Raw genomic sequence first — 27,500 nt, forward strand, 5'->3', positions numbered from 1 at the left:
ATGTATGTATGTATGTATGTATGTATGTATGTCTGTCTGTCTGTATGTATGTATGTATGTATGTATGTATGTATGTCTGTCTGTCTGTCTGGTTGACTGTCTTTGTCCGTTTGTCTGTGTCTTTCTGTTTGTATTACACTGTTTGTGTTACTATTACAGGCACCTACCAAGAGAATAGTAGTTGGAACAACAGTTGAACCTCTAACTGTCTTACCAAAACAGAATCGAGTAGACGCACAGGTACAGTCTACTTCGCCTTGTATTGTCTAACTAGCAATGATGTTTATAATAAATGAGATTGTCATTTCTTTGTTGTTCTCCCGTCATAAAGTTCTTGTCATCTACACTGTACGTATAACTATTACCAACAAAGCACAATGATCTACATTTATATTTACCCATCTCTTTGTTTATCTTGTTTTACCTTTTTATGTAGCCCTGGGGCCCCACCTACGTGGGAAAGTCTAATCAAGAAAGATATAAATATCCTTTAAAACTGAATGTAATCTATCTAAAATTATTTTGCTATTATACGTCCAAGTCTAACTGATAGCTGCTATATAAGTACCGTATTTCTTCGATTAAACACAGTGGCGTTTATTTGCATTTCAACTGCGCTGTTTATACAAGGACAGCGTTTATTCAAGGGCAGTGTTTATTCGAGGGTGGCGTTTATTCAAGGGCGGTGTTTATTTTCTTAGCTAGGGTTCCAACTACGCTGCTTATACAAGGACAGCGTTTATTTGAGGGTGGCGTTTATTCGAGGGCGGCGTTTATTCGAAGGCAGCGTTTATTTGAGGACGACATTTATTCAAGTGCGTCGTTTGTTTTTTAACTAGGGTTCTAACTGAGGCGTTTACACGAGGGCGGGCGGCGTTTATTTGTTGAACGCTATTGGTCTGTGCTTTAGGAGTGTGTATGTGTACACGTAGGTTTGACGCCTTTTCAAGAGAACAACACTTAACTATACTGGTGTACACATTTTCACACTTGGAGACATCATGCAGTTGAAACAGTATCCTTGTAGTCTAAAAAACGTTTGCCTCATGCATGCCTCCGAAGATTTTTTCTTCAAACTTTGAGCTAAATCTACTGGAATTTATTAAAATGCGGCGTTAATTCGAGGCGACGTTTAATCAAAGAAATACGGTACACACAGATTTTGTATGTTTCTTTATACATCCAATATGAATTAGCTCTCTCCTGATTATTTATTTATTTATTTATTTATCTATTTATTTATTTATTTATTTATTTGTTATTTATTTATTTTTATTTATTTATTTATTTTTTATTTATTTATATATTTATTTATTTATATTATTTACATATTTATATATTTTTTATTTCTTTTTTATTTCTTTATTTATATATATATATATATTTATTTATTTATATTATTTATATATTTATTTATTTATTTATTTATTTATTTATTTATATGTGTCGTGCTCAACCAGATCAGTCTGGTTTGTAAAGTCTATTACAAGTACCGGAAGCAAACCCTGCTTCAGAAGTACTTAGACCATCACGGCTGTCTAGAAAGAAGACATGACTTTACGAAGGATCCGAGTAGATCCCAGAAGCACTGTTTTCTGTAAGTGCTGCAGGTTGTGATGACCTGGAATAATGTCCAGCCACCGTGCAATATCTGCGTGCACTGTGCCCAAAGCTCCCAAGACCACCGGAACCATCAGTGTTTGACAATGCCACATGCGGCTTATCTCCACTCGCAAGTCGCTGTACTTTGCCAACTTCTCAGCGTGTTTCTTGCCAATGTTGCCATCAGCAGGACAGCTGATATCAATAAGAAGACAAGTGTTTGTCTTCCTATTTCTGAGACAGATGTCTGGACGATTGGCTTTGATCTTCCTAGCAGTGGGGATGGTGGTATCCCACATCATAGTAATGTCATCCGTCTCCACAAGCCTATCAGGATGATGCCGGTACCATCTGCTCTCCACTGGAACCTCAAAATGGCGACAAACATCCCAGTGAATGATGGATGCCACCTGATTGATCAGTGTAGTCTGTCAGTGCCAAAGCACTACAGCCTGCCACAATGTGGTCGACTGTTTTCAGGCCTACACTGCACATGCGGCAAGTAGGACTGACATCACGATGTAGAATCTTGCGCTCATAGTACCGAGTCCGAAGAGCTTGGTCTTGAGCAGCAACAACCAGTCCCTCAGTTGCAGCAGGAAGATTCGCTGCCTTTAGCCATCTGTAGGTCTCTTTCATGTCCACAGGTGGTTGCTCAGTGAGACGGCGATACTGCCCGTGCATAGGCTTCCCGCTCCAGGACCGCACACGAAGAGAACTGCAACACGTACGGTAATGTCTCGCATCTGTTTCAGGCGCTTGCTCGAAGTCACCTTCAACCGAGATGGATGCATTCCTGTGTAAGCTCTGCGACTTGTTGTCCGAAGCAAGACTCTTCTGCAGCTGCAGTAAAGCGACAAGCCATGCGCTTGATCGAGTGTGAAGATTTTCCAGAGTCACACTCCCATATCATCTGCATGAAAGGATCAGAACTGTCAGCAAGGTAACAGTTCAGCCTCACAATACAAGATTGATATGTCGACTCAATCTGTTGTAACCCCCTACCCCCATCACTGCAAGGAGCGTACAGTCGGTCAATGTCTGCAGCAGGATGGTGAACACCGTGCATAGAGAGGAGCTTTCTGGTCTGTCGATCGAGCTGCTGCAGGTCTGTGCACCCCCAATGAATGACACCAAAACCGTAAGTGAGAACCGGTAGTGCAAACCCATTGATGGCTAGAATCTTGTTCCGACCATACAACTCAGTCCGGAGAACCACCTTCACTCTGCGCAAGTACTCGCGACGAAGTCTCTCTCGCATCATGCTGTGCTGAATTCCGTTACTCTCATCTACACCCAAGTACTTGTAGACTTGACCTGGTTCAAGACACTTGATGGTGTCCGTTTTTCCTACCGTCACTCCAGAGTTGTGTCCAGATAGCCTGCCGTTGATAAAGTGTGCAACAGCACATTTGTCCAGACCAAACTTCATCTGGATGTCATCAGAGAAGGTACAAACCGTGTGCAACAACCCATCCAACTGATCAGAGTTTCTGCCATACAGCTTCAGATCATCCATGTAAAGTAGATGACTGATAAGCTGACGTTTGGCAGTCTCACCATGCCCAGTGGTCATCCGGTAGCCGTAACCGGTTCTGTTCAGCTCCCTGCTTAGAGGATTGAGAGCCATACAGAAGAGAAGTGGAGAAAGTGAGTCACCTTGGAAATTACCCCTCCTGAACTGCATAAGCCTTGTCTTGATTGTACTATTCCCGCAAGAAAGCACCATCAATGTCCTCCAACTCTTCATCACACGTGACAAGAACCCGCACAAGACTGGACTGATCTTATGCAGCTGAAGGCATTGGAGCAACCAACTGTGTGGCACGCTGTCATAGGCTTTCTGGTAGTCCACCCAAGCCATGCTCAAGCTCTTGTGCCTGGTCCTACAGTCGTCGGTAAGCAGCTTGTTGATCAACAGCTGATCCTTTGCACCAAAAGATCCCTGTCGTCAACCCTTCTGCTCCGGAGCCATGAGGTTTCTCTGATCCAAATGCCCTGCAATCCTCTGCCTGATGACTGAGGTGAGGGTCTTATAGAAGACAGACAGACACGTGATAGGCCGGTAATTTTTGGCCTGGTCAGTCTTGTCATTCTTAGGAATCAGAGTGGTTATTCCTTGAGACAACCAGTCAGGTACAGAGTCTGGATTCTGAACCAGCAGGTTGTAGTTACGAGTCAGATCAGTGTGAAGACACGTGATACGCTTGACCCAGAAACCATAAACCTTGTCTGGACCAGGAGACTTCCAGTTCCCCATCCTTTTGAGACACGATGTGACCTCATTGTCTGAGATAGGTAACCACTGCTGCTCATCTTTCCGGTGCGTCTCGCCATCGGTTTGACGTCTCAGCCAGAAGGCAGACTCATTGTGATGTACCTCAGTTTCTAGGATACCACCCCAATACTGTTCGATCTCAGACTCGGATGGCGGGGAAGTGACCTGGATAGTCTGCTTATCCAGCTCTCTGTAAAACAGTCCAACATCTCATTGAAACAAACCATTCTGGCGAAGTCTCTTACGATTCTTCTCCAGCCTCCTGGTCCGCTCGACCTTGGACTTAAGTTCCATTTTCAATCGATTGATGGAGACCTCACAACTCTCCGAACAGGAAATGCCCAACCAATGCCGAAGACGTCGGAGTTCATGTAACATACGAATGCCCGATGAACCCTTTCTAACCTCCAGCAACAGTGAGATCGCACGTCGAAGTGTGAGAATCTCCATATCCAGCCTTTGTCTCCATGTCGGTGTTTGAGAATTGGTTGACTTCGTCGTCTTTAAGCCCCGCCTTTTGGACACTAGCGAAGCAGCAGAGTATACCAGGTAACTGATTTCACTCATATCAGGTTCATCCTTCAACGAACTGATGATTGTGTTAAGATCACCAATAAGCGTCAGGGTTCCACTGTTCACAAAGATCCTTGGAAGGCATTGTCTCTCACAGATAGGAATTTGCCTGACTTTCTGCAACTCCTCAAGAAACTCTCGATGAAGTACAGGGTCCACAGCAGCATCACAATCAAGCGAAAGACCATCCTCCATTTGGCAGCAGTCTGGACTGAGTTGAGATGAAGGAGTTTCCATCCTTTCTAGCCGAGAAGCTATACTAGGATGTGTAGTCATCAGATCAGAGCTCACAGAGTCACAAGGGGATGGTGATTCCCTGACAGCACTGCACTGAACTGAATCCAAAGTGTCATCTACGGATAGGATATCACCACTATCTCTTGCTGATGAGCAGTCCTTAGAGAGAACAGTGACTGACTGAACAAGGAAGCCATCTTCCAAGTGATTAGCAAACTCATGATCCTCTTGCATCATTGACACAACAGGTTTCCCACCACATCCAGCAGGCGCCATCCTGACTGAAGCCATGCAAGGTGACACATTGTCAAGCAAAGGCGTGACAACTGAGCTATCAGCTGATAGAGCAGAAACCACATCCAACGCTGACATCTGCAAACCAGGACAAACATCAGTCGTAACAGATAACAAACCTGAGACGGGCTTTCCATCCTGTGCGGCCTCGCGTTTAATCTCCTCCAACTCTGATTCAGTCAGACTTCCAGAAGTTAGGAGATATCGCTTCTGGTCTGCCAAACGCTGCTCAGAGACGTCAGTCAGAGAAGGATTTCGTTCACACCACAGCTGATGCATGGGTTCTCTGAAAGCAGAGAACTTGCATGACAACAGCACATGGTAATAACAAAACATCACTTCCCTATTCATTTGTGGTGTCCATTTCCGTCCATTTCCGTCGTCTTGTTGCATCGTCTTGTTGCATTGCCGTTCCTGTTAGCCAAAACATTTATTTATATATTTATCTATTTATTAATTTTTTATTTATTTTAATAATTATCATTTGTTGAACAGCTTACTCCACCACCTATCACTGAAGAAGATGCAAGGAAAGGAATTCGTAGTCTCATTGAGCGAGGTCTCATTCCGGTGTGATTACATACATCAGGTTAGTGATATGCGACGTCATTACACTGAAGATATTCTTTGCAGCCTGCAGCAGAGCTGTCACTTGATCCATCACCAGTGAAGAACAAACCGGCGTTGGTAGGACTGATAACACACACACTGTGCGTGTTTGTTTGTTTTAGATTTTCATGTTTGCAGATTCACAGTCCATTAGCCCAGCATGCAAGGCACACTATCAGTGATGGCACAGCAGGTATGGAGAGTTTGAAATAATGGAGAAGGAAGGACATAGAGATGCACGACGGCTGATCAACAAACAGCAAATGAACTAACAAGCAAGCAGGCAGACAGACAGACAGACAGACAGACACTATTTTAGGTTTGCTTTTAGAGTTTGATGGAAATTTCATTGTAATGGAAATATATGTATTGACAGACAGACAGACAGACAGACAGTCTGACAGACAGCCAGACAAATAGACAGACAAACAGACAGACAAATAGACAGACAGACAGACAGACAAATAAACAGACAGACAGACAGACAGACAGATAAATAGAATGGCAGACAGACAGATTGTTATATTTGAACTCTTAGTCTACTAATAACAATCGCTAACGTTACGTATGCATAACAATAACAGTCAATGAACAAAATGTTGAACGTCTTTATCGTACAGAAAATCATCAAAATTGCACTTAGACAACTTTGACAACTTTTTAAAAATCACACGAGAGTTGCAAGACTGTACAACTACAGACAGTTGCTTTCTCCATCTATCTCTAAAGTCTGTTTTGCTGCTTTTCCATTTGCATCTTTTGAAATTTTGGAGATCTTATCGAGATAGTCTTCAGCCATAGGGCCCCAAAAGCCAAAGTGTTCAAAAACCATTGGAATACATGTTGTATCAGATCCTGCTATAGACTGCTGTTGACCATATTTTGTCATTTTGCGTTTTTCTCTCAACTCAGCTGCATAACCTGATATTTTGGCAGCTGATTGTACGGTGTCACAAGAAAGTGGATGAGCAAGTGAAATGTCCAGGTCTTTTGTCAAGTGTCCAGTGGGATCATATGTTGTTATATCTGGCCTGTTCTCAGAGTCAGTATACCTATTTCTTGGTTCAACTTGATGAGGAATATTTAACTCGTCTAAACATCTAGCCCAAGTTGACACGATTGTATTGTGTTGCCATACTGGGCCACTGCCAAACTTGCAGGTCAATAGATGATAACCATGTTCATCAAGGCTTCTACCACAATCACACTTGGTAACAATCTGGGAATATGGTAAAGGAATACCAAGTCTAAAAAATGCTGCCACACGAAATTCTGAGGACTCTAGAACAAATTTTGGTGCTGAAGGAATAGCTTGAAGCCATGATCCTGCTCCACGTCCCTGACATGACCTTATCCTTGCAGCATGTTTGACAGAGGATGCTTGCATAACACATGTTGCTGCATTTCCTTCGGCAATATCCAAGCTCAGGTGATTTTGTAGTTTTACTGGATTTGCCATAAGCCGAGTCAAAGACTGAGGTATGAGTGTCTCTCCATCTGATCCTAAGGTGGAAGGAAGGCTTGCTATTGCCTTGCAAAGATGCTGATAGAAAGGAGGTGGACTCACACAGTTGAGGCTGTCACATAGATCTATTCTAGATGGAAATCTTTGAGGAATCGTGCTCATTGAATAGCACCACGAACCCACAAAAGCAGCAGCAGAGATCTGTGTCAAGTTTGTAATGCCAAAACCTCCCAACTTGATCTTAAGAGATGCTTGCTTCCATGTCAGCTCGTCAAGTGCACTCAACCCCAATATTGCTGCAAAAGTATCTCTTGATAGCTGATCATGAATGTGAGAAGCTTGATGTAAAACTGGAGGAGGCACACACCTTGCTAAATGATTTAGTGTAGGCACATGACAGTACCGCAGTAAGAGAATTGCACTTTGAGGATCATTCAAGTTGAGCAGTTGAGAACAAACAGACAGACAGACAGACAGACAGACAGACATATAGGCAGACAGACAGACAGACAAAAGACAAACCAATTTTGAATGGATCACGACACATTAAAGTCATCTTGTATTACAGCGGGCGCAAACCTGGCTTTAGTCAAGGTACATCACGTTACAATCACAAATGCATTACATCAACACTAAACATTGGCTGCATTGTTGACTAGATGGATCCTGAAAGGGCATCATCATCATATCATAGTAAAACACCAGAAAGTCAGTTACGATCCAGACAGAGATCAGAGTCACCGTTGATTAGAGAGGTACAGTTGTGGTTTTGTTTTGAATTGCTTTTGTGGCGTTTTGTGTGTTTCTGTTGCTGTTTGTTGTAACTTGCTGCGTTTAACAGGTAAATAGACAGATAAATGGATTGATGAATTGTTGGACAGTTTGTGTGTTTGTTTGTCTGGTTCTTTGTCTGTTTGTTTGTCTGTGTGTTTGTCTGTGTATTTGTTTGTTTGTTTGTTTGTTGGTGTGTTTGTTCATTTGTTTGTTTGTTTGTCTGTTCATTTGTTTCTTTGTTTGTCTGTTTGTTTGTTTGTCTGTTTGTTTGTTTGTCTGTTCATTTGTTTTTTGTCTGTTTGTTTGTTTGTTTGTCTGTCTGTCTGTTTGTCTGTCTGTCTGTCCCGGATGTGGTATGGTGTTTACTGGAGTTTGAACCCGCCTGGTCACAAATCGTTTTCTTGGAGTATTTGTTTGGTTTTCGTCAGTTCTGCAGTCAGACGGCATTTTTAAAAGTTCGGATGTCGACCATCTGTTGCCCATACACCCGTTGTAGACAAGAAAACGTGCTCAAACGAATTCTGGCACATATCAGGGACTCTCACTGCTCAGATGATTGTCCAACAGATTTTATTGAAGAACATGGGTTGTCCAAATGTCCTGGATGCTCACAGTGGTTTTTGAAGCTTCAACAACATGCTTCCAAGTGTTGTAGGTCATCCAGCGTAACCGCAACGCCTCAGGCTACGCTTACTACGTCAACACCGGCTCTGCCACCTCCAAACTCAAGGAAGCCAAGGGCACCTGAGGACACTGCTTTTGGAACGGCCTTTGAATCATGTTGGTCTTCCTTGGATCGAGAAGGTGACGCTTGGCGCCTGATAGACTCCTTCACAACGGAAGCCATACTGGACTGGACGCCGCTTAGAACAGTGCAGAATGTAACACCTGCATTACGCGCGATGTTTCAGGACTGCTGCGCTATTGCTTTGAGAAAGATTGAAGAGGAACCAGCAAATGACAGAGGATGGAAACTTCTCCTACTTCTTCCCAGGATGCTTCTCCAACCGCATGCACGTGGCGGTAAAGTGGGCACGCGGGAGGTCAAGGCAATTTACACACGGTTTCTACAATTTCATTGGCAAGAACTGATTCTAAATCGGAGTCACTTATCACGCTCTACTCCTTCTACAGAAGTTGATCAGAGGAAGAAAGCTGCACTAAGTCTAGTTCATTGTGGAGAATTGTCACGTGCATCAAGAGTTCTAACTAGTCAGGGTTTTGCCCCTGCTACAGACGACACAGTGGCACAGTTACTATCCAAGCATCCACATCGTATGATATCTTCACATCGACCAGAGGAAACCTCAAAAATGGAGTCAGATTCAGTTAATCCCATTTCTCTGAAAAAGGAGGCATTTTTCAATGCAATCAGGAAAGCACCAAGAGGAAGTGGTGCTGGCCCTTCTGGCTGGCGTTATGAGCACCTGAATACTCTTTTGGAGAATGACTTAACTTGCGAACTGCTATATCTAGTGTGTTCTCTAATCGCTGGAGGCAAAGTTCCAAATTCAGTCTTGCCTCTCCTGACAGCGTCTCGTCTCATCGCCTTACCTAAAGCAAACGATGATGTTAGACCTATTGCGATTGGCGAAGTGATTCGAAGAGCTACTGCTAAGGCTATTTGTAGCCAGATGAATAGTTCTTTTGCTTCTTACTTCAAGCCAATTCAACATGGAATTGCAACACCTGGTGGGGCTGAGCTTTTAGTTCATCACCTTTCATTCCTTATGGAGAATAACCCAGGCTTGTCTGTTCTCTGTACCGATGTCAAAAATGCCTTCAATTCAGTATCGAGAGACAGTATTCTAAGTCAGGTCATGAAAGTGTTTCCTGAAATATACCATCACGTGAGGCAAATGTATGACAGTCCGAGTACCTTGATTTATGTCAAGGGGAAAGATATAGTGAAACTACAATCAGAGGAAGGAGTTCACCAGGGTGACCCTCTTGGTCCAGTCCTGTTCTCAATTGCTTTACAACCAATCATTGCCTCAGTTCAAGACCGTCATCAAGATACAACTATGCTGGCGTATTTGGATGACGTATATGTTGTTGGTTTGCCTGAATCTTCCATCTCAGTCTTTGATGATGTAAAAGGCTCCCTCAAAGATGTTGGCCTGACTATACGAGACGAGAAATGCAAGCTGTATTACCCAGATGCGCCAGAGCACTTCGCTACAACAGTTCCTATTACAAGAGTAGGAGTCCATGTGTTGGGGACGCCTATAGGCGCACCTAGTTACATCCAATCAAGTTGTACAAGGGTAGCACAGGATGGCAGTTCACTTTGCTCTAAGCTAAAAGATCTTGATGATCCTCAGTGCAGTCTTCTGTTACTCAGACATTGCCACGTCCCAAAAATGAATCATCTTGCCAGGACTGTATCTCCCAGGGATGTATCAGAAGCTGCGGGTATCCATGACCTCCTTACCAGAAAGACTTTCACTGACATCATAGGATTGGATCGGTTGGACGACACCAAGTGGAAACAAGCATCCCTGAAAATTAAATTCGGTGGATTCGGGCTCACGTCAATTCGAGGTACAGCTCCTGCTGCATTTTTGGCAGCATGGGCACACTCACTTAAAGAACTCCCCAACAGATTTCCATCAATGTGTCGGGACTTAGAAAATCTCTATCAAAGCAGCCCTAAGAATGATTCCTCTACCATAAGGTCAACCTTGTATCAAGCAGTGTCTAATCTTCCTCCCAAGTCAAACTTGGACGATGAAGAAGAAGTTATATATCACACTCTAGAGGAGATGATCAAGAACCCCAGGAAACTACAGCATCGTTTATCAACGGACATTTCCTGCATGGAAGCAGCAACATTTACCAATAGAATAGTTGAGGAAAAGGACGCGGGAAGAATGAGATCCTTGCAAGGACGAGGGGCGGGAGGATGGCTTGAAACAGTCCCCACTTCAGACAAGCACGCACTAAAGCAGAATGAATTTCGTCTAGCGTCTTGTCTGAGGTTGGGTGTCTGTCTGCCATTCAGTCAGCTCCTTGTAAAATGTGAGTGTGGAGCAGAGCTAGACAGAGAAGGATATCACTTGATTACATGTAAGTATGGGGGAGGTCCTGTCTGGACGCACAACACCCTAATTTCTGGATGGAGCGAGTGTCTCAGCGATTTGCTCATATGCCACCAGATTGAGCCAAGACACAGATACATCCACACTGAAGATAGACCAGACATCACATTTTACGACGTAGACTCAGGAACAACAAAAGAGATAGATGTTGCTATGGCTCATCCCTGGAGCAAAGATACCATCAAGGGAGCGTCCACGACATGTGGATATGCAGCAACAAAACGAGAGGCAAGGAAGGAAGTAAAGTATCGCAAAGAATCATTACCAGATGGTTCTAAGCCTTTTGTTACTCCTCTGGTGTTCGAACACTTTGGTCGTTGGGGACCCAAAGCAGAGGAATTTTTAAATGAACTTGCAAAGAAGTCCAAAGACATGCTGGGAAGGAAAAATGAAGCAGCGTTTAGAAGCTATTGGAGAAGAAGATTTTCTGTGATTATTCAGAAATGTAACAGTAGAGTTGTTTTAAGAAAGCTATCTAGGCTTTCATTGAATTGTTTGGATGGACAAGACAAGCTAGAGATGGACAAAGCCATTCATAGTTCTATTCATTAATTAAAACGAAGAACAGTAGGAAAGTAGAACTTTTAGTACTGCAGCAAGTGATGTAAGTAGTGACGTTTGATGACAATAAAACAAATCTGTCTGTCTGTCTGTCTGTCTGTCTGTCTGTTTGTTAGTTTATTTGCTGTCTGTCTGTTTGTTTGTCTGGTTTTTTGCTTGTTTGTTTGTCTGTTTGTTTGTCTGTCTGTTTGTCTGTCTGGCTGTTTGTCTGTCTGTTTGTTTGTTTGTTTGTCTGTCTGTTTTGTTTGTCTGTCTGGTTGTTTGTCTGTTTGTCTGTTTGTTTGTCAGTTTTTTGTTTGTCTGTCTGTTTGTCTGTCCGTTTGTCTGTTTGTTTGTTTGTCTGTTTGTCTGTTTGTTTGTCTGTCTGTTTGTCTGTCTGTTTGTTTGTTTGTTTGTCTGTCTGTTTTTTGTTTGTGTGTCTGGTTGTTTGTCTGTCTGTTTGTTTGTTTGTTTGTCTGTTTTTTGTTTGCCTGTCTGTTTTTTGTTTGTCTGTCTGTTTGTCTGTTTGTTTGTCTGTCTGTTTGTCTGTCTGTTTGTTTGTCTGTTTGTTTGTCTGTTTGTTTGTTTGTCTGTTTGTTTGTCTGTTTGTTTGTCTGTCTGTTTGTCTGTCTGTCTGTTTGTTTGTTTTGTTTGTCTGTCTGGTTGTTTGTCTGTTTGTTTGTTTGTCTGTCTGTTTTTTGTTTGTCTGTCTGGTTGTTTGTCTGTTTGTTTGTTTGTTTGTCTGTTTTTTTGTTTGTCTGTTTGTTTGTTTGTCTGCTTGGTTATCTCACCAATCTTTGTAGGCTTCCTCTGTTTATTGGCAAACTAAGCCTAGTTCAGGTGCCTCCACTGCAACAAAGAGTACACGATTGTTAACACCGGTCACGTTTGACACACCATTGCAGCCACAGGTAAAACATTTAGAGTGTGAAATATATTATACAAAATAGTTGATTAATTTGCATTTGGTTTTAGACAGATGGACATACATACATACAAGCAAACTGACAGACAGATGGACAGACAAACAGACAAACAGACAGACAGATGAACAGACAGATGGACAGACAGATGGACAGACAAACAGACAGACAGACATATTTGAGACAGACAGATAAATAGACAAACAGACAGACAGATGGACAGACAGGCAGATGCACAAACAGACAGACAGACAGACAACATTAAATTATATTAACTTGTTCTTTTTCTAGGCTCCTCAACCAACTCCAGCAACTGGTCTCAACATTGTCCAGAAGCTTGTTATTCAACAAGGAGTAACTGTCACTAGTACCCCCGTTAGAGCATCCACACCCACACAACATTCATTGTCTCATATTCGATTATTGTTTGCAGGATTACAGGGCATACAAGCAGTCGAATGCTCTGCAGTGGGGCAGGTATCGTGTCGTGTGTGTGTGTGTGTGTGTGTGTGTGTGTGTGTGTGTGTGTGTGTGTGTGTGTGTGTGTGTGTGTAGCTTTGGTGGTTGTGTATTGATTATGGGTCGTGGTGTATAGTATTGTAACAATTCTGAAGCAGTTGGAGGAGTTGTTGAAGGCTTATTCAATACCACTGGCTTTCATTGATGGAGACAAGTAAGCAGTGTGTGTGTGTGTGTGTGTGTGTGTGTGTGTGTGTGTGTGTGTGTGTGTGTGTGTGCGTGTGTACGCGTGTGTGTGTAGACTTTTGTGATGCAATGATTTATCTGATGGTTGTCCATTTGTTTCTTCAGGCTGGTTGATCTATCTATGGAATATGAGTTGGAACAGCATCCATCTAGAGAGGTTTGATGCTTTGTTCTACACAATAGATAGCAGACAAGTATAAGTCACAAGACTGTGGATTGAACTGTTTGTCTGTCTGTCATTCTGTTTGTCTGCTGTCCGCCTGTCTGTCTGTCTGTCTGTCATCTGTCTGTCTGTCTGTCTGTCTGCTTGTCTGTTTATCACACATTTTACACATTTGTTTGTTTCCAGGAGCTTCTAAACTGCATCATCAATAACAAAGACATTGGGAAGCTCATGAGCATGCCAGTCAGTCCACCACCACCACTCCATCTCTTCAATTGACATTTTTATCACACGCTTATCACTTTTTAGGGACGACGTTTTAGAGGTCATGACGGACATCACATAGCAGCAACCACAATTCAGGTTGAGTAACTTTCCTGCCTTGTGTTTGTGTTTTGTATGAAGTTACAGTCAATGTGTTATACAGGCTCAGTTTAGAATGTATCGTGAGAGAGCTTTGTATCGAGCTCATCGAAAGCAGAAATGGGCAGTAGGTTAGTCGATATCTGTGGGAATGTGAGTTTAACAAGAAGAGAGATGGATGGACGGACAGACAGACAGAACAAAAGATAGATAGACAGATGGACAGACCGACAGAGACAGACAGGCAGGCAGGCAGGTTATTCTATTATAGGATACAGCATCTCTACACACTAGAATACACGATTTTTCAATAATTGAATGAAAGTGCTTCATAAACAAGTTCAACTATTTATATGTGTGAAGCAGTGAATGTAGCTATCTCTGCTAACTACACTATCCTCCATCAGTCTGTTTGTTGACAACTTAGACAGCGACAGCAACTCCAGAAAGCAGCGATGGAGGACAGGTAGATGGTGATAACAGGCGGGTGGACGGGAACATTGAACAACAGATGAAAGAAGCAATGACGCGGTGACTGACAAACCAGAGCGAGCGTGTAGAAGCTTAATGAGCAGGATTAGCTGCGACAACAACTCTAGAGAGCAGCAACAAAGGGCGGGAAAACTGAGACGATAGATGAGTGAACGAGAACATTGGACATCAAACAATAGAAGCAACGATGCGATGAATGACAATCCATAGCCAGCGCAGACGTGTAGCCGAGAGAAACAATAAGCTAACAAATGCAAAGAACCTAACAGCAACAGGTGGAATCCCAAACGGGCAACAGTGTCACTGGGACGGTAGCAGCCGAAGCTGCATACGTCAACTTGAACCTCCTTTCCTCCTTCTGTTTTGTTGAAGTCTTCACTACACTCACCAAAAAGAAATACAACTCATCCAACATCCGGGCAGGCAGGCAGGCAGGCAAACAGACAGACAGACAGACAGACAGACAGACAAGAAATAGACAGACAGATAGATAAACAGACAGACAAAAAGACAGACATACAGACAGACAGACAGACAGATAATTTATTCTCATACAGATTCTACTTGTACATATGCTAGGATTTTTTACATACAAACCAGTCCTTGCATACAACAAAGTCATTAACTAATGGACTTGACTTTGAATGTCAAAATCAAATAGTCAATCTATGACAGACAGACCCCGGATGAATGGAAGTGGTGCTTGCAACCTACAGTTTCTGCAAAGTAGAAGTCATCAACGGAAGAGGAGAGCTTTTTCAGGATTCTTTTTGGCGTCAGCGGTTCTTTCCGCTTTTGTCGGTTGCGTCAGTCCTATTCGGTTGTATGGAGTCCTCGTTTCTGGAATGAACGCTTTTGTTGAGTTGCTTTTCGTCATATGTTGTTTCCGTGGCTTATGTTTCTTTGTTGTGATCGAGTTTGCGTTCTGTCTTTACTCTTGTGGCTTCAGTGTCTGGGATCATCACAGCCTTACCTTGCCTTCGTGGTCTAGTGCATTTTCTCCGGATTCTGTCGTCGTCATCTCATCTTCGTCTCATCGTTCATCTTGTGACTTCAGCGTGTGGGATCATCGCAGCCTTACCTTGCCCTCGTGGCCTAGTGCGTCTTCTCGGATTCTGTCGTCACCATCTCCTGGTCTTCTTTGGATTCATTTCTTCTGACTTGCGTATCTTGTACCTAGCTCTAGAGTCTAGCCTCTCCTATGTAGTTTGCAAGTTTTATGTTGTTACTAGTGTTGGACTTTAGTTATAGTTATGTACTTTGCAGTGATGTATAATAGTTCCATGTTTGAAAATAACGTATTGACAGACAGATAGATAGACAGACAGACAGACAGATAGACAGAGACAGACAGACAGAAAGACAGACATGACAGACAGATAGACAGACAGACAGACAGACAGACAAAATATAGACAGACAGACAGACAGACAGACCTGTAACATAGAGTTTGTGTTCAATAAATGAAAATGACAGACAGACAGACAGACAGACAGACAGACAAAATATAGACAGACAGGCAGAAAGACAGACAGACAGACAGAGAGACAAAATACAGACAGATAGACAGACAGACAGACAGACAGACAGACAGAAAGGCAGCTGGTTTATGCAGTAGGTTTATTGAGTATGTTGTGATTTTATTTATTTATAGGTATAATTGCTGTGATGTGGGTAATGCAGATGAAAATGCGAAATCTAAGACATACACTGAAACTAAAACGTGTAGCTCAACTGGAACGATTCAGACAGAGAGCAAGAGTGTGTTCTGTGTGTGTGTGTGTGTGTGTGTGTGTGTGTGTGTGTGTGTGTGTGTGTGTGTGTGTGTGTGTGTGTGTGTGTGTGTGTGTGTGTGTGTGTGTGTGTGTGTGTGTGTGTACAATGGCACTTCTGTTGTTCACACTTGATTTCTTATTGAAGGAGTTTCGTCATAATTGGCATGACATTTGTAAATCAAGAAGAGTTGTTGTTCATATTCCTTCGAGAGGTAACATACACACACACACACACACACACACACACACACACACACACACACACACACACACACACACACACACACACACACACACACACACACACACACACACACACACACACTAGCTCCCCCTGCCTCTAGAGACAGGGCCTCCATGCACTATGTGGAGGCTTAGGGCCAGCGCTACAATCCACCTGAAGCTTGGCCAGAGTCATCCAGGGGCACTGACTATGGTGCAGCTTTGGGACTGGACAACAAGGCCCACATGTACCCGTCTGCTGCATGATGTTACTGCCAAGCCAGCGGTCTTGTCCACCCCAGTCAATGACCAGGTACTCATTTATACTCCTGAGTCAAGAGAAGCAATTGTGTGTTTCTTGCTTAAGGAAATTATGCCATATCTCGCCATCACTGTGACTTGAACCTGCAACCCTTCAAGGTCCCGGATGTTTTCATTCTCCAAATGCACTCTCTAACCAATTGAGCTACAGCACCACACACACACACACACACACACACACACACACACACACACACACACACACACACACACACACACACACACACACACACACACACACACACACACACTGACCAACATTGACACACACATACACACACACACACCACATGTTACTTTATTTACCAGAGTAAATCAGTTTATATTAAATATTTAACATCAATCATCTTTACACACTAGCATATCCCGAGAATATCCGAGATCGAATGAATCACTTTCACTTAACAGAGAATCTACAGATTGGCCGACTGTGTGACATCCGAGGTACACCCAAATCCTCCATTCCCTTCATTTTAATCACTAAACGGCTTGTCATTCTAGACTCACTTGTTGATGTAGTGTATGTGTCTCCTGTTGAATTGAATGATGAAATGTCACAGTATTATGTGAAGTTGATGGGAATGTGTGAAGAGAGTCAATTAGATGGACAACAGGAAGGAAAAGTGGCAAACGAGGAGCCAATTGAGACACGATTTCACTTTGTTGTTCCAGACAATTTGAATACATTTAAGGTGCAGCATGTGGCGGTGATACGAATGGCAAGTGTTACACATGTGTTTAGGGTCACAACATGTCGCTGGCGACGTTACTCATGTACAGTCCTATTGCCATTCAACGGTAGGGAAGGTTTGCTGTGTAGGGACATACAGTAGTGATCGAGAAATTGATCAATATGGTTTATTTATTTATTATTTATTTATTTATTTATTTATGTATGTGTGTTTGTGTGTGTGCCCATTTGTCTCTTTGTCTGTGTGTCTATGTATCTGTCTGTCTGTCTGTCTGTCTATTTGTCTGTGTGTCTGTCTGTTTGTCTGTTTTTCTGTCTGTCTGTCTATGTGTGTGTCTGTTTGTCTGTTTTTCTGTCTGTCTGTCTATGTGTGTGTCTGTTTGTCTGTGTGTGTCTGTCTGTCCGTGTTTCTCTCTGTCTGTCTGTTTATCCGTCTATCCATCTGTCTGTCTGTCTGTTTGTTTGTCCATCCATCTGTCTGTCTGTCTGTCTGTCTGTATGTATGTATGTTTGTCTGTCTATTTGTCTGTCTGTCTGTCTGTCTATTTGTCCATTCGTTTGTCTGTTTGTCCGTATGTCTGTCTGTCTGTATGTTTGCCCGTCTGTCTGTCTGTCCATCTGTTTTTCTGTCTGTCTGTCTGTCTCTTCGTTGTTTAGTCAGTTTGTTTGTCTGTTTGTCGGCTGTCAAAATCATTTATGTGTTTGACTGTTTGTATGTTTTGCAGTTGCAACATTTCATTTCTTGTTTAGGATTAAGAACCTGATTGCTGGAAAGCATGCTTTTATTGTTTCCGGGTTGCAGTCAAAACATGATGATGTAGCTGTAGCTGACATGCTTGGTAGGCATGCTGTCTGTGACGAGTTTATTTCTGTGTTGACGTTTTCTGTTTTTATTAGATTTGCCATGTTTGTCTTCTGAGCCGGATGTGGCCTTGTCATATGCAACGAAGTCAGGTGGTAGGCGGATATTTATTAGCTCTCAGGTGAGATGTGTTGTGCAGTAGTGAAAGAAATGCATCCAATACAATAGTCTAGTGTATTATGAGATGCATCCCTCCAATACAGTAGTCTAGTGTATTATGAGATGCATCCCTCCAATACAGTAGTCTACTGACATCTCTAATGTGCTGCCACATTTTTCTGCTGATGAAGCTTATACTTTCTTCCAGTCTACTTACTCCAAACAGTCTCTTCCTCTTTCCCCTGTGCTTCCTTCTGGTGTGTCTTATCCTAAAATCCTTCTCATGACTTTGATATTTGTCCATTTTCAACTTCTGAGATTCTTAAGAAAATCAAATCTATTTGAAATTCTGCAGCTCCGAGTCCTCTAGATGGGTTATCCTATCTTGTATTCAAGATGTGTTCTTCTCTACTGCCTGCACTGCTGGTTCTATTTAGCTGTTGCTGGCTTTCTGTCTCTGTACCACAACTTTGGAAAACTGGTGTCACACGTCTCTTTGCCAAGCCTGCTGCACCCAAAGATCCCCATTTAGACCTATTGCCTTAACACCATGTATTGGTAAGACATACATCTCTGTGCTAAAGGATCGATGGAGCCAATTTATGCTGAAAATAAATTCTTTGAAACATCAATTCAGAAGGCTTTTCTCCCTGGTGTGTGTGGTACAGAGGAACATCAGTACATGTGAAGGTCAGCTATTGCTGATGCCAAAAGAAGTCGACACACCTTATCAATATGTTGGCTGAACTTTGCCAATGCCTATGGGTCTGTCCCACATTGGCTCATTTTACAATGCTATAGACGCTATCATGCTCCAGACTATCTACTATTTGTCATTACCAACATATATTCAAACCTTCAGCTACAAGTTTCCACTGTGAAGTGGGCAACATCCATGTTGCCCTGCAATATTGGAGTGCTCCAAGGTGACCCGTTTTTAGTCATTGTTTTTAACACCGTCATAAACATGCTTGTCATGATGTTGAAGACTCAGTCTTTTGGTTACACGTTTAGTGGTTCATCTCACAAGATCAATGCTCTTCTGTTTGTTGATGACGTTACCCTAGTATCAAAGTTGCCTTCTGATTTACAGCGCTTGTGTAATATTGTGTCTGACTGGTGCCAGTGGTCTCAACTGACCATTAAATGTCCAAATGCAGCTGTTTAGGTCTGATCTTTAAACCCAAATTCCATGTTCGTGATCCTTTGGTTTCAATTTCTAATGAGTCTGTTTCCTTTCTTGGTTCTGAGTCTTTCATTTTTCTTGAAATGCCAATCAATGGAAACTTGTCTGATGATAATTTCAAATCTTCTCTAATAAGCAAGGTAAAGACTTTGATGCGGAAATTGGATAATTGCCCTGTTAGTTGCCGGTGGAAACTAAAATTATATCAAAATGGAATCTTCCCAAGATTGTCATGGTACCTGTCTCTACTTCCTCTTTCACCAAGCTGGCTGCAATCTGAATTAGATAGAATTGTTACATCTTACCTCAAGAAATGGTGGAAACTTTGTCGCTCGTCCTGTACTGCCATCTTCTACCTCTTCCCACAAAATGCTGGTTTTGGCTTACCCCGTTGGTCTACGTCTTTCATCTCCCTCCAGTCTTCAAAATCTGCTCACTTCTTATCCTCACATGACAACTGCGTCCATTCTTTGGCCACCAGTCAAGCATATAATAATTTGTATGGCAATAGATTTTCTGCATTTAGAGAAGCAGCTAAGTCACTATCTGAAACACGAGATGCTTCTGCTGCAAATTTGAGTGACATCACGAAAATAAGACTAAAGGAGGAACACCAAAAACAACTTCTTGCAAGAACTAAGAATCTACATGTCCAGGGCTCCGTCTTCCGTCTAGAAAACTGTACATCTGACGTCTGGGCAAATATTGTCTCTTGTCTTCCTGATAATCAACTTTCTTTTGTCTTCAATGCCGTTTCTGATGCCCTCCCTTCAAAAGCTAATTTTGTCCTATGAAGTAAATGTTCTTGTGATAAATGTCTTCTATGTCATCAACGTCAAATCCTTCTTCATGTTCTCAATAATTAATTGCCTAGTCCTCTTACAATGTCGTCATTACAATCAATGTTACGACTCTGTTCTCAGTCTTCTCTATAATGTGGCTATTAACCATCTACCACATCAATTCAACATCTTTGCCGATTTAAAAGACTGAAGTAAAGTTTCCATTTGACATTATTTCTACTGTACAAAGGCCTGACATGTTGATTTGGAATAATCATGCACTCAAATTTTATGTCATAGAACTGACAATTTCTTTTGAAACAACTTTTGATGCAAATAAAAGAAAGTTGAAACGGTATACGCAGGGTTCTGCCCACGGTGGTCAGGGGTGGTCGGGCCCGACCATCACCTCCCAGACGCTGACCACCATGGCACAGACGCCGACCATCATGTTCAATTTGATCTATTTCAGATTTTCTAACAAATAATTACAACGATTGTGTCATGTGACGTCTGTGGTGCATTTCACGAGGCAGTCCACATCTACGTAAATCCTCTTTGAGTTGATTGTTTCATTTTCAACTTCTGTCTGGACGTCGTGTCGACGGTCGTCACACCTTGAACCTGGTCCTTCCTTCCCGTATATTCGAAATATTAATTAATATTACCCGTATGTTCACTGCAAAGTTCCGGTAAAGTTCCGGTATGTCTATCCTGCGATACTTTAGGTCTCATAGCGGTCATCCAAACAAGAAGAGGAAGGAAATGATTGTTGACGAGTTGGATGGCTGTAGTGATAGCGACATCTCACCAGTTGTCAAGTCAATCGACGGTGTGGGTGACCGCGCCGTACAGATTCTCATTCAGAAAGTAGTTTCTGCAGCGGCACTTTAAAATCAAGCACTTGTAAGCAGTATACCCAATTCAATACGGATTGGTTAGTGGGCAGATATTGGCTAAGGTATACTGCAGAAGTTGGAATAACGTGCTTTTTGTGTGTGAAACACAAACAACACTCTTTCAATAATGATATATGGACTACTAGTCGACCGCGCAAGAGGATTTGTTTACAAAGCATCATGAAGCACGAACAAAGTGCAGCTCACAGGAACAGTGTTTTACGGGAAGCTGCTGCTGTGTCGAGAACAGTCATTACATCAGCTGTGAATCCTGCAGTTCCAGCAAGAGGAATCGAAAAAGCTTTTTCTTGTCTGTACTTTCTTGCGAAGAAAATAATAGCATATACAACGAACTTTGAACCATTGCTGGATTTGTTCAGATTTCTGGGAATGCACATCAAAGGAATGCTTGGTACTGCGAAAAATGCAACCTATACGTCAGATAAGTCTATCCAGGACATGTTGTATGTTATTTCTGAAGTCTTAGAAACAAAAATTTTAGACGATTTGAAGTCATCCAAGCACTTTGCTTTACAATTTGATGAAACATTGGATTGTACAACAACAGAATAGTTGGTGGTGCATGGACGGTTTGTCGACGAAGAGAGCGGATTATTGAGGTCGCACTATTTGAAAATAATTGACGTCTTACAGCCTGAAGGTACTGATGGAGCACCAGTCAATGAGTCTTATGACGCATCTATTACTTTAAGTGCAGAAACTATAACAAAACGAATTATTGAATACACTGATGGCGCACAGTTGGACATGACAAAGCTGAAAGGGATTGGGACTGATGGCGCTGCCACAATGATAGGTGTTTGCAATGGTGTTGTCACTCGGTTGAAGGCTGTCTCACCATCATCAATCGGAGTCCACTGTGCAGCACATAGGCTTAATTTAGCTGCTTCGCAAGCTGGAAATGCGGTTCCCTATGTAAAAAAGTTTAATATCATTATTTGTCAGATATTTGATTTCTTTGACAACAGCTGTGTCAGAACAGCTGGATTGCGTGCGGTACAAAGTCTTCTTCAGGAAAAAGGCAAGCTGACTGCACCTTCCACAACGCGATGGCTGAGTCACGACAAATGTGTCCAAAAGCTCAAGTCTTCGTTCACGTTCGTTGTGTTGAGTCTCCATAGAGAAGGTGAAGAAAGATCAGATGCAAAAGCTGTGGGGCTGGCGAGGATGATCTGCGAATATCACTTCGTGTGTACCATGCTTTTGATGTTTGACACTCTACCAGTAATTTCTCATCTGTCAAGATGTTTCCAATATGATCAATGTGACTACAGCATTATACCAAGCATGTTATCTTCCACCCTCACATCATTGGAGCAATTGACTGTCTCTGGCGGTTTCAATTTGCAAAATCTGCCAGCATTCCTCGAGCAGCTTGAAACGTCAGGCATAGAAGTTAAGAAAGTCGCCAACTTAGACGAAGATTACTTCTTAAGAAGTGTGCGAAGGCCTTTTCTGCAATTCTTGGTCGTAAATTTGCAAGCGAGGTTTGCTGACAAGTCCATCCTGGCATCATTTAATGTCTTCAACCCGAAAAGCTTGCCTACAATCATGAACAAATCAAGCAAAAGTCAAACTGACAAAGCAATGGCTTACGGCAACAACGAAATCGAACTTCTTTCCTCTCAATTTAGTGAAGCTCTCCCTTCAAGTTCATCGGCAGAAGTCCTCAGCGAGTGGAGTGTCTACAAACAGTTTATGATGGAGAACTGCACCAAAATGAGTTTGGGTCAAATCATTACTGACCTTAGTAACGATACAACGAAGGGCAGAATCTACCCCAACATGACAACTCTGGCCAAGATTTGCAGAGTGATTCCAATACATACAGCAAATGTAGAGAGAACATTCTTGCAGTTGAAACTCACTGAAACACGAGTCAGAAATAGAATGAATGAGAAGACTTTGGATGCGCTACTACGAATAGGAATTGAAGGCCCAGCAGACGTTCATGATTTCCTCGTTGGAAAGCGGTTGAACTGTGGTCGAAAAAGAAAAACCGGCAAATTTTATTGTTGTAACTAAACTGTGTGACACTGTGTCTGTGTGTCTTGTGTCTGAGTCAGTCTCGGGGTCAAGTATAATAAAACACTAATTAGTAATTTAATTAGAGACTCAGACACTCTGACTCGTGTACTGTACCACGTGTGACCACGCCCCCTTCAAGCCCGCAAACTCTGACCACCATCCACTTTTTTCTGGGCAGTACCCTGTATACGGACTTCATCATCACCATCAAATCTAAAGGCTTCACCTGTAACCAACTCAACATTCAAATTGGATCTAGAGGTTTTATTGATGCACCAAGTCTTCTTCCTTTCCTTGATGTCATCTCTATCCTTCAACGTCATCGACGTCAACTGTTGTCAACCATCATAAGAGTGACCATTGAAGAATGGTTTAAATATGGCTGGTTAGAAACAATCAGATTCTCTAGTTCTGTTTATTGTAATCTAGTTATTTTAATCATACTTTAGTTGTTAGAGCTTGGACTATTACTTATTTAGCGTCGCATTATTGTTAAGTATATGATGGCCATGTAGTAGTGAGTTGCTCCTCATTATCAAACAAATGAGTTCAAACGAGACGCATCCCTCCAGTACAATAGTCTAGTGTATTGTGAGATGCATCCCTCCAATACAATAGTCTAGTGTATTGTGAGATGCATCCCTCCAATACAATAGTCTAGTGTATTGTGAGATGCATCCCTCCAATACAATAGTCTAGTGTATTGTGAGATGCATCCCTCCAATACAATACGTAGTCTAGTGTATTGTGAGATCCATCATATTCTTTTGACATTTAGGCTGCAAGACCTCCTTGTGAGTTTGACATCTACTCTGAACATCAGGTTAGTAATAATTGAAACATGAACTTTCATATCCATGAACATAATTCTTGTCTATCTGATCAGTTGATCACCAGTCTGTCCAAATTGGTTGCAAACAACTTAGACATCAAGCGGTGGCTATTCAAAATCGATGATGAGTTTGATAGTCGTGGCATCGGTCAGCTCTCTGAAATTGTAACATGTCATGCATTCATATGCATTAGCATTGTGTACCTGTTTTTCAGCATACTGTGATATAGTTGATAATTTACCATGTCGAGACTGGGTGGTGAAGCAGAGAGGACATTTTGGTGACAGTTGGAGCAACAAATGGGCTCAGGTATTCAGTATGTATAACTCACTTATATAATAGTCTAGTGTATTGTGAGATGCATGTCTCCAATACAATAGTCTAATGTATTGTGAGATGCATCCTTCCAATACAATAGTCTAGTGTCTAGTGAGATGCATCCTTCCAATACAATAGTCTAGTGTATTGTGAGATGCATCCTTCCAATACAATAGTCTAATGTATTGTGAGATGCATCCTTCCAATACAATAGTCTAGTGTCTAGTGAGATGCATCCTTCCAATACAATAGTCTAGTGTATTGTGAGATGCATCCCTCCAATACAATAGTCTAATGTATTGTGAGATGCATCCCTCCGATACAATAGTCTAGTGTATTGTGAGATGCATCCCTCCAATACAATAGCATAATGTATTTAGAAATACGTCTTCTTGATACAAATCCAGACTAACTAACATATGCAGTGATACTTAGTGAATGTAGTGACTTCGTTTCTGTACAAATTCGTATTGTAGGAAAGAGCCGTAAGTCAAATCGCTGCCGATCTTCCTGCCATACTAGAGTCACATACTGTCATAGTCAAGAAACAGATCTACCCAAACTGGAAGAGTTTTCTGGAAGTCTTCAAGAGAGGAGGCGTCATCGAAGCTGCACCGGCGTGTGACAACAACAATGTGACATCGATAACAGTTGATTTGGTTATTGACCCGGTTGGTGAGATCAAATTGTTGTCAACTGGAGATCAGGTATGTACATGCATTGATGGATTAGATTTGATAGACAGATTACGGAGATAGGGAGAGAGATGGATGGATATTCGTAGATTGAGAAACACACACAAACAAAAACAATCAAAGACAAAGACAAAACAAGCAAGCAAACAAACAAACAAACAAAAACAAAGACGAAGAGACAAAAACAATGCAAAGTCAAAAACAAACAAACAAAAAACAAATAAACAAAAACAAACAAACAAAGATGAAGAGACAAAACAAACAAAAACAAACAAACAAAGACAAACAAACAAAAACAACAAACAAGACAAAGAGACAAAACAAACAAAAACAAACAAGCAAGCAAACAAAAACAAGCAAACAAAGACAAACAAAGACAAAGAGACAAAACAAACAAACAAACAAAAACAGACAAACAAAGGCAAACAAACAAAGACAAAACAAACAAACAAACAAAAACAGACAAACAAAGACAAAGACAAAAAGACAAAACAAACAAAACAAACAAATACAAAGACAACAACAAAGAAACAAAGACAAAGAGACAAAACAAGCACAAACACATGTCGATGCATGAAACCTAAAAAAACAGACAGACAGATGGACGGACGACTCTCGGTGACAACAACACGTCAAACTCAAGCAACCACAGTTTAACTACCCAACTAAACACATTCCTCTCTCTCTCTCTATCTATTAGATTCATGATTCTCCCTACCATTGCTACGGGCTATCAATCCCACAGTCGTCCGTCGATCCAAATCAACTACAAACAGCAAGCGTCGACATAGCAATGGCAGCCTGCCGTCGTGGTCTCCTTGGTTACATGACGATTGACTTTGTTACCTTCATCGACTCACAAACAGTAAACGAATAGATCAACAGACATTGGGTGTTGATTGACTGTTGGTTGTCTCTAGATGTGTCAGGAGTTGTGGGCTGTGGACTTGGGTGTTGGGTATAGTGACAGCCTGGCTATGAGTCGGGTGTTTGGCTATGTGACTGGTGGACGGTTTGATTTCTCTGAGGGGCTTTTTGAGGTGCCAATCGAACGGAGGATGAGAGAGTATGAGATGCATGAGCAGCAAAGGAGAGAGGAGCACAGGGAATGGGACGAAGAATTAATACCAATGGTGACACACACACACACACACACACACACACACACACACACACACACACACACACACACACACACCACAGTGACACACACACACACACACACACACACACACACACACACACACACACACACACACACACACACAGTGACACACACACACACACACACACACACACACACACACACACACACACACACACACACACACACACACACACACACACACACACACACAGTGACACACACACACACACACACACACACACACACACACACACAGTGACACACACACACACACAGTGACACACACACACACACACACACACACACACACACACACACACACAGTGACACACACACACACACACACACACACACACACACACACACACACACACACACACACAGTGACACACACACACACACACACACACACACACACACACACACACACACACAGTGACACACACACACACACACACACACACACACACACACACAGTGACACACACACACACACACACACACACACACACACACACACACACACACACACACACACACACATGCACACACACACACAGTGACACACACACACACACACACACACACACACACACACACACACACACACACACACACACACACACAGTGACACACACACACACACACACACACACACACACACACACACACACACAGTGACACACACACACACACACACACACACACACACACACACACACACACACACACACACACAGTGACACACACACACACACACACAGTGACACACACACACACACACACACACACACACACACACACACACACACACACACACACACACACACACACACACACACACACACACACACAATGAATGTGGTTTGTTGTTGTCTTGATTGAAAGGATCTTCTCTTAGAAACCTCCTTGTCCTGTGCGGTTTGCTGTGATGAGTTCTCGCCTCGTCCACACCAATTTGTCAGTCATACAGTACAATGTTTTCTTTCGGATGTGCAAAGCCCACAGTGTGGGCTTTGACATGCAGGTGAGATAACAAAGGACAGATCAATGATGGACAGACAAACAGACAGACAGATGGACGGACGGACAAACAGACAGATAGACAGACGGACAGACAGACAGGTAGGCAGGTAGGCAGATAGACAGACAGGTAGGCAGGTAGGCAGATAGACAGACAGACAGACAGGTAGGCAGGTAGGCAGATAGACAGACAGGTAGGCAGGTAGGCAGGTGGGCAGATAGACAGATAGACAGACAGACAAGTAGGCAGCTAGACAGACAGGCAGAGACAGAGACAGACAGACAGACAGACAGACAGGCAGGCAGAAAGTCAGAGACTGCATTTAGGCAGACAGACAGACAGACAGACAGACAGACAGACAGACACACACACACACACACACACACACACACACACACACACACTCACAATTCAATTAAAAACCCAGAAAACTTCACTGCAAAGGACCTTCTTTGCATGCCACACATCTCACGCTATC

The 27,500-nt window shown here is 42.4% G+C and overlaps 1 protein-coding gene across 2 annotated transcripts in view; it reads left to right on the top strand.

Moving 5' to 3' along the window:
- LOC134192615 (IQ domain-containing protein H-like) overlaps window positions 1–27,500 on the top strand; it is a 32,602-nt gene that overhangs the window by 3,591 nt on the left and 1,511 nt on the right. For both annotated transcript variants that reach the window (XM_062661361.1, XM_062661362.1), the window contains exons 7-34: window positions 160–240; window positions 5,480–5,554; window positions 5,618–5,671; window positions 5,732–5,786; window positions 7,627–7,652; window positions 7,718–7,813; window positions 12,277–12,384; window positions 12,688–12,771; window positions 12,830–12,873; window positions 12,992–13,069; window positions 13,207–13,258; window positions 13,451–13,507; window positions 13,574–13,627; window positions 13,692–13,758; window positions 15,774–15,880; window positions 16,040–16,106; window positions 16,798–16,881; window positions 16,939–17,129; window positions 17,180–17,235; window positions 17,879–17,967; window positions 18,026–18,111; window positions 23,784–23,828; window positions 23,892–23,985; window positions 24,053–24,147; window positions 24,633–24,863; window positions 25,552–25,716; window positions 25,772–25,984; window positions 26,900–27,025. In XM_062661361.1, the coding sequence (XP_062517345.1) occupies window positions 160–240; window positions 5,480–5,554; window positions 5,618–5,671; window positions 5,732–5,786; window positions 7,627–7,652; window positions 7,718–7,813; window positions 12,277–12,384; window positions 12,688–12,771; window positions 12,830–12,873; window positions 12,992–13,069; window positions 13,207–13,258; window positions 13,451–13,507; window positions 13,574–13,627; window positions 13,692–13,758; window positions 15,774–15,880; window positions 16,040–16,106; window positions 16,798–16,881; window positions 16,939–17,129; window positions 17,180–17,235; window positions 17,879–17,967; window positions 18,026–18,111; window positions 23,784–23,828; window positions 23,892–23,985; window positions 24,053–24,147; window positions 24,633–24,863; window positions 25,552–25,716; window positions 25,772–25,984; window positions 26,900–27,025 (2,580 nt within the window). The remainder of the gene's footprint in view (window positions 1–159; window positions 241–5,479; window positions 5,555–5,617; window positions 5,672–5,731; window positions 5,787–7,626; window positions 7,653–7,717; window positions 7,814–12,276; window positions 12,385–12,687; window positions 12,772–12,829; window positions 12,874–12,991; window positions 13,070–13,206; window positions 13,259–13,450; window positions 13,508–13,573; window positions 13,628–13,691; window positions 13,759–15,773; window positions 15,881–16,039; window positions 16,107–16,797; window positions 16,882–16,938; window positions 17,130–17,179; window positions 17,236–17,878; window positions 17,968–18,025; window positions 18,112–23,783; window positions 23,829–23,891; window positions 23,986–24,052; window positions 24,148–24,632; window positions 24,864–25,551; window positions 25,717–25,771; window positions 25,985–26,899; window positions 27,026–27,500) is intronic.

This window comes from Corticium candelabrum, chromosome 16 (genome assembly GCF_963422355.1).
Source record: "Corticium candelabrum chromosome 16, ooCorCand1.1, whole genome shotgun sequence".
NCBI classification, from domain to species: domain Eukaryota; kingdom Metazoa; phylum Porifera; class Homoscleromorpha; order Homosclerophorida; family Plakinidae; genus Corticium; species Corticium candelabrum.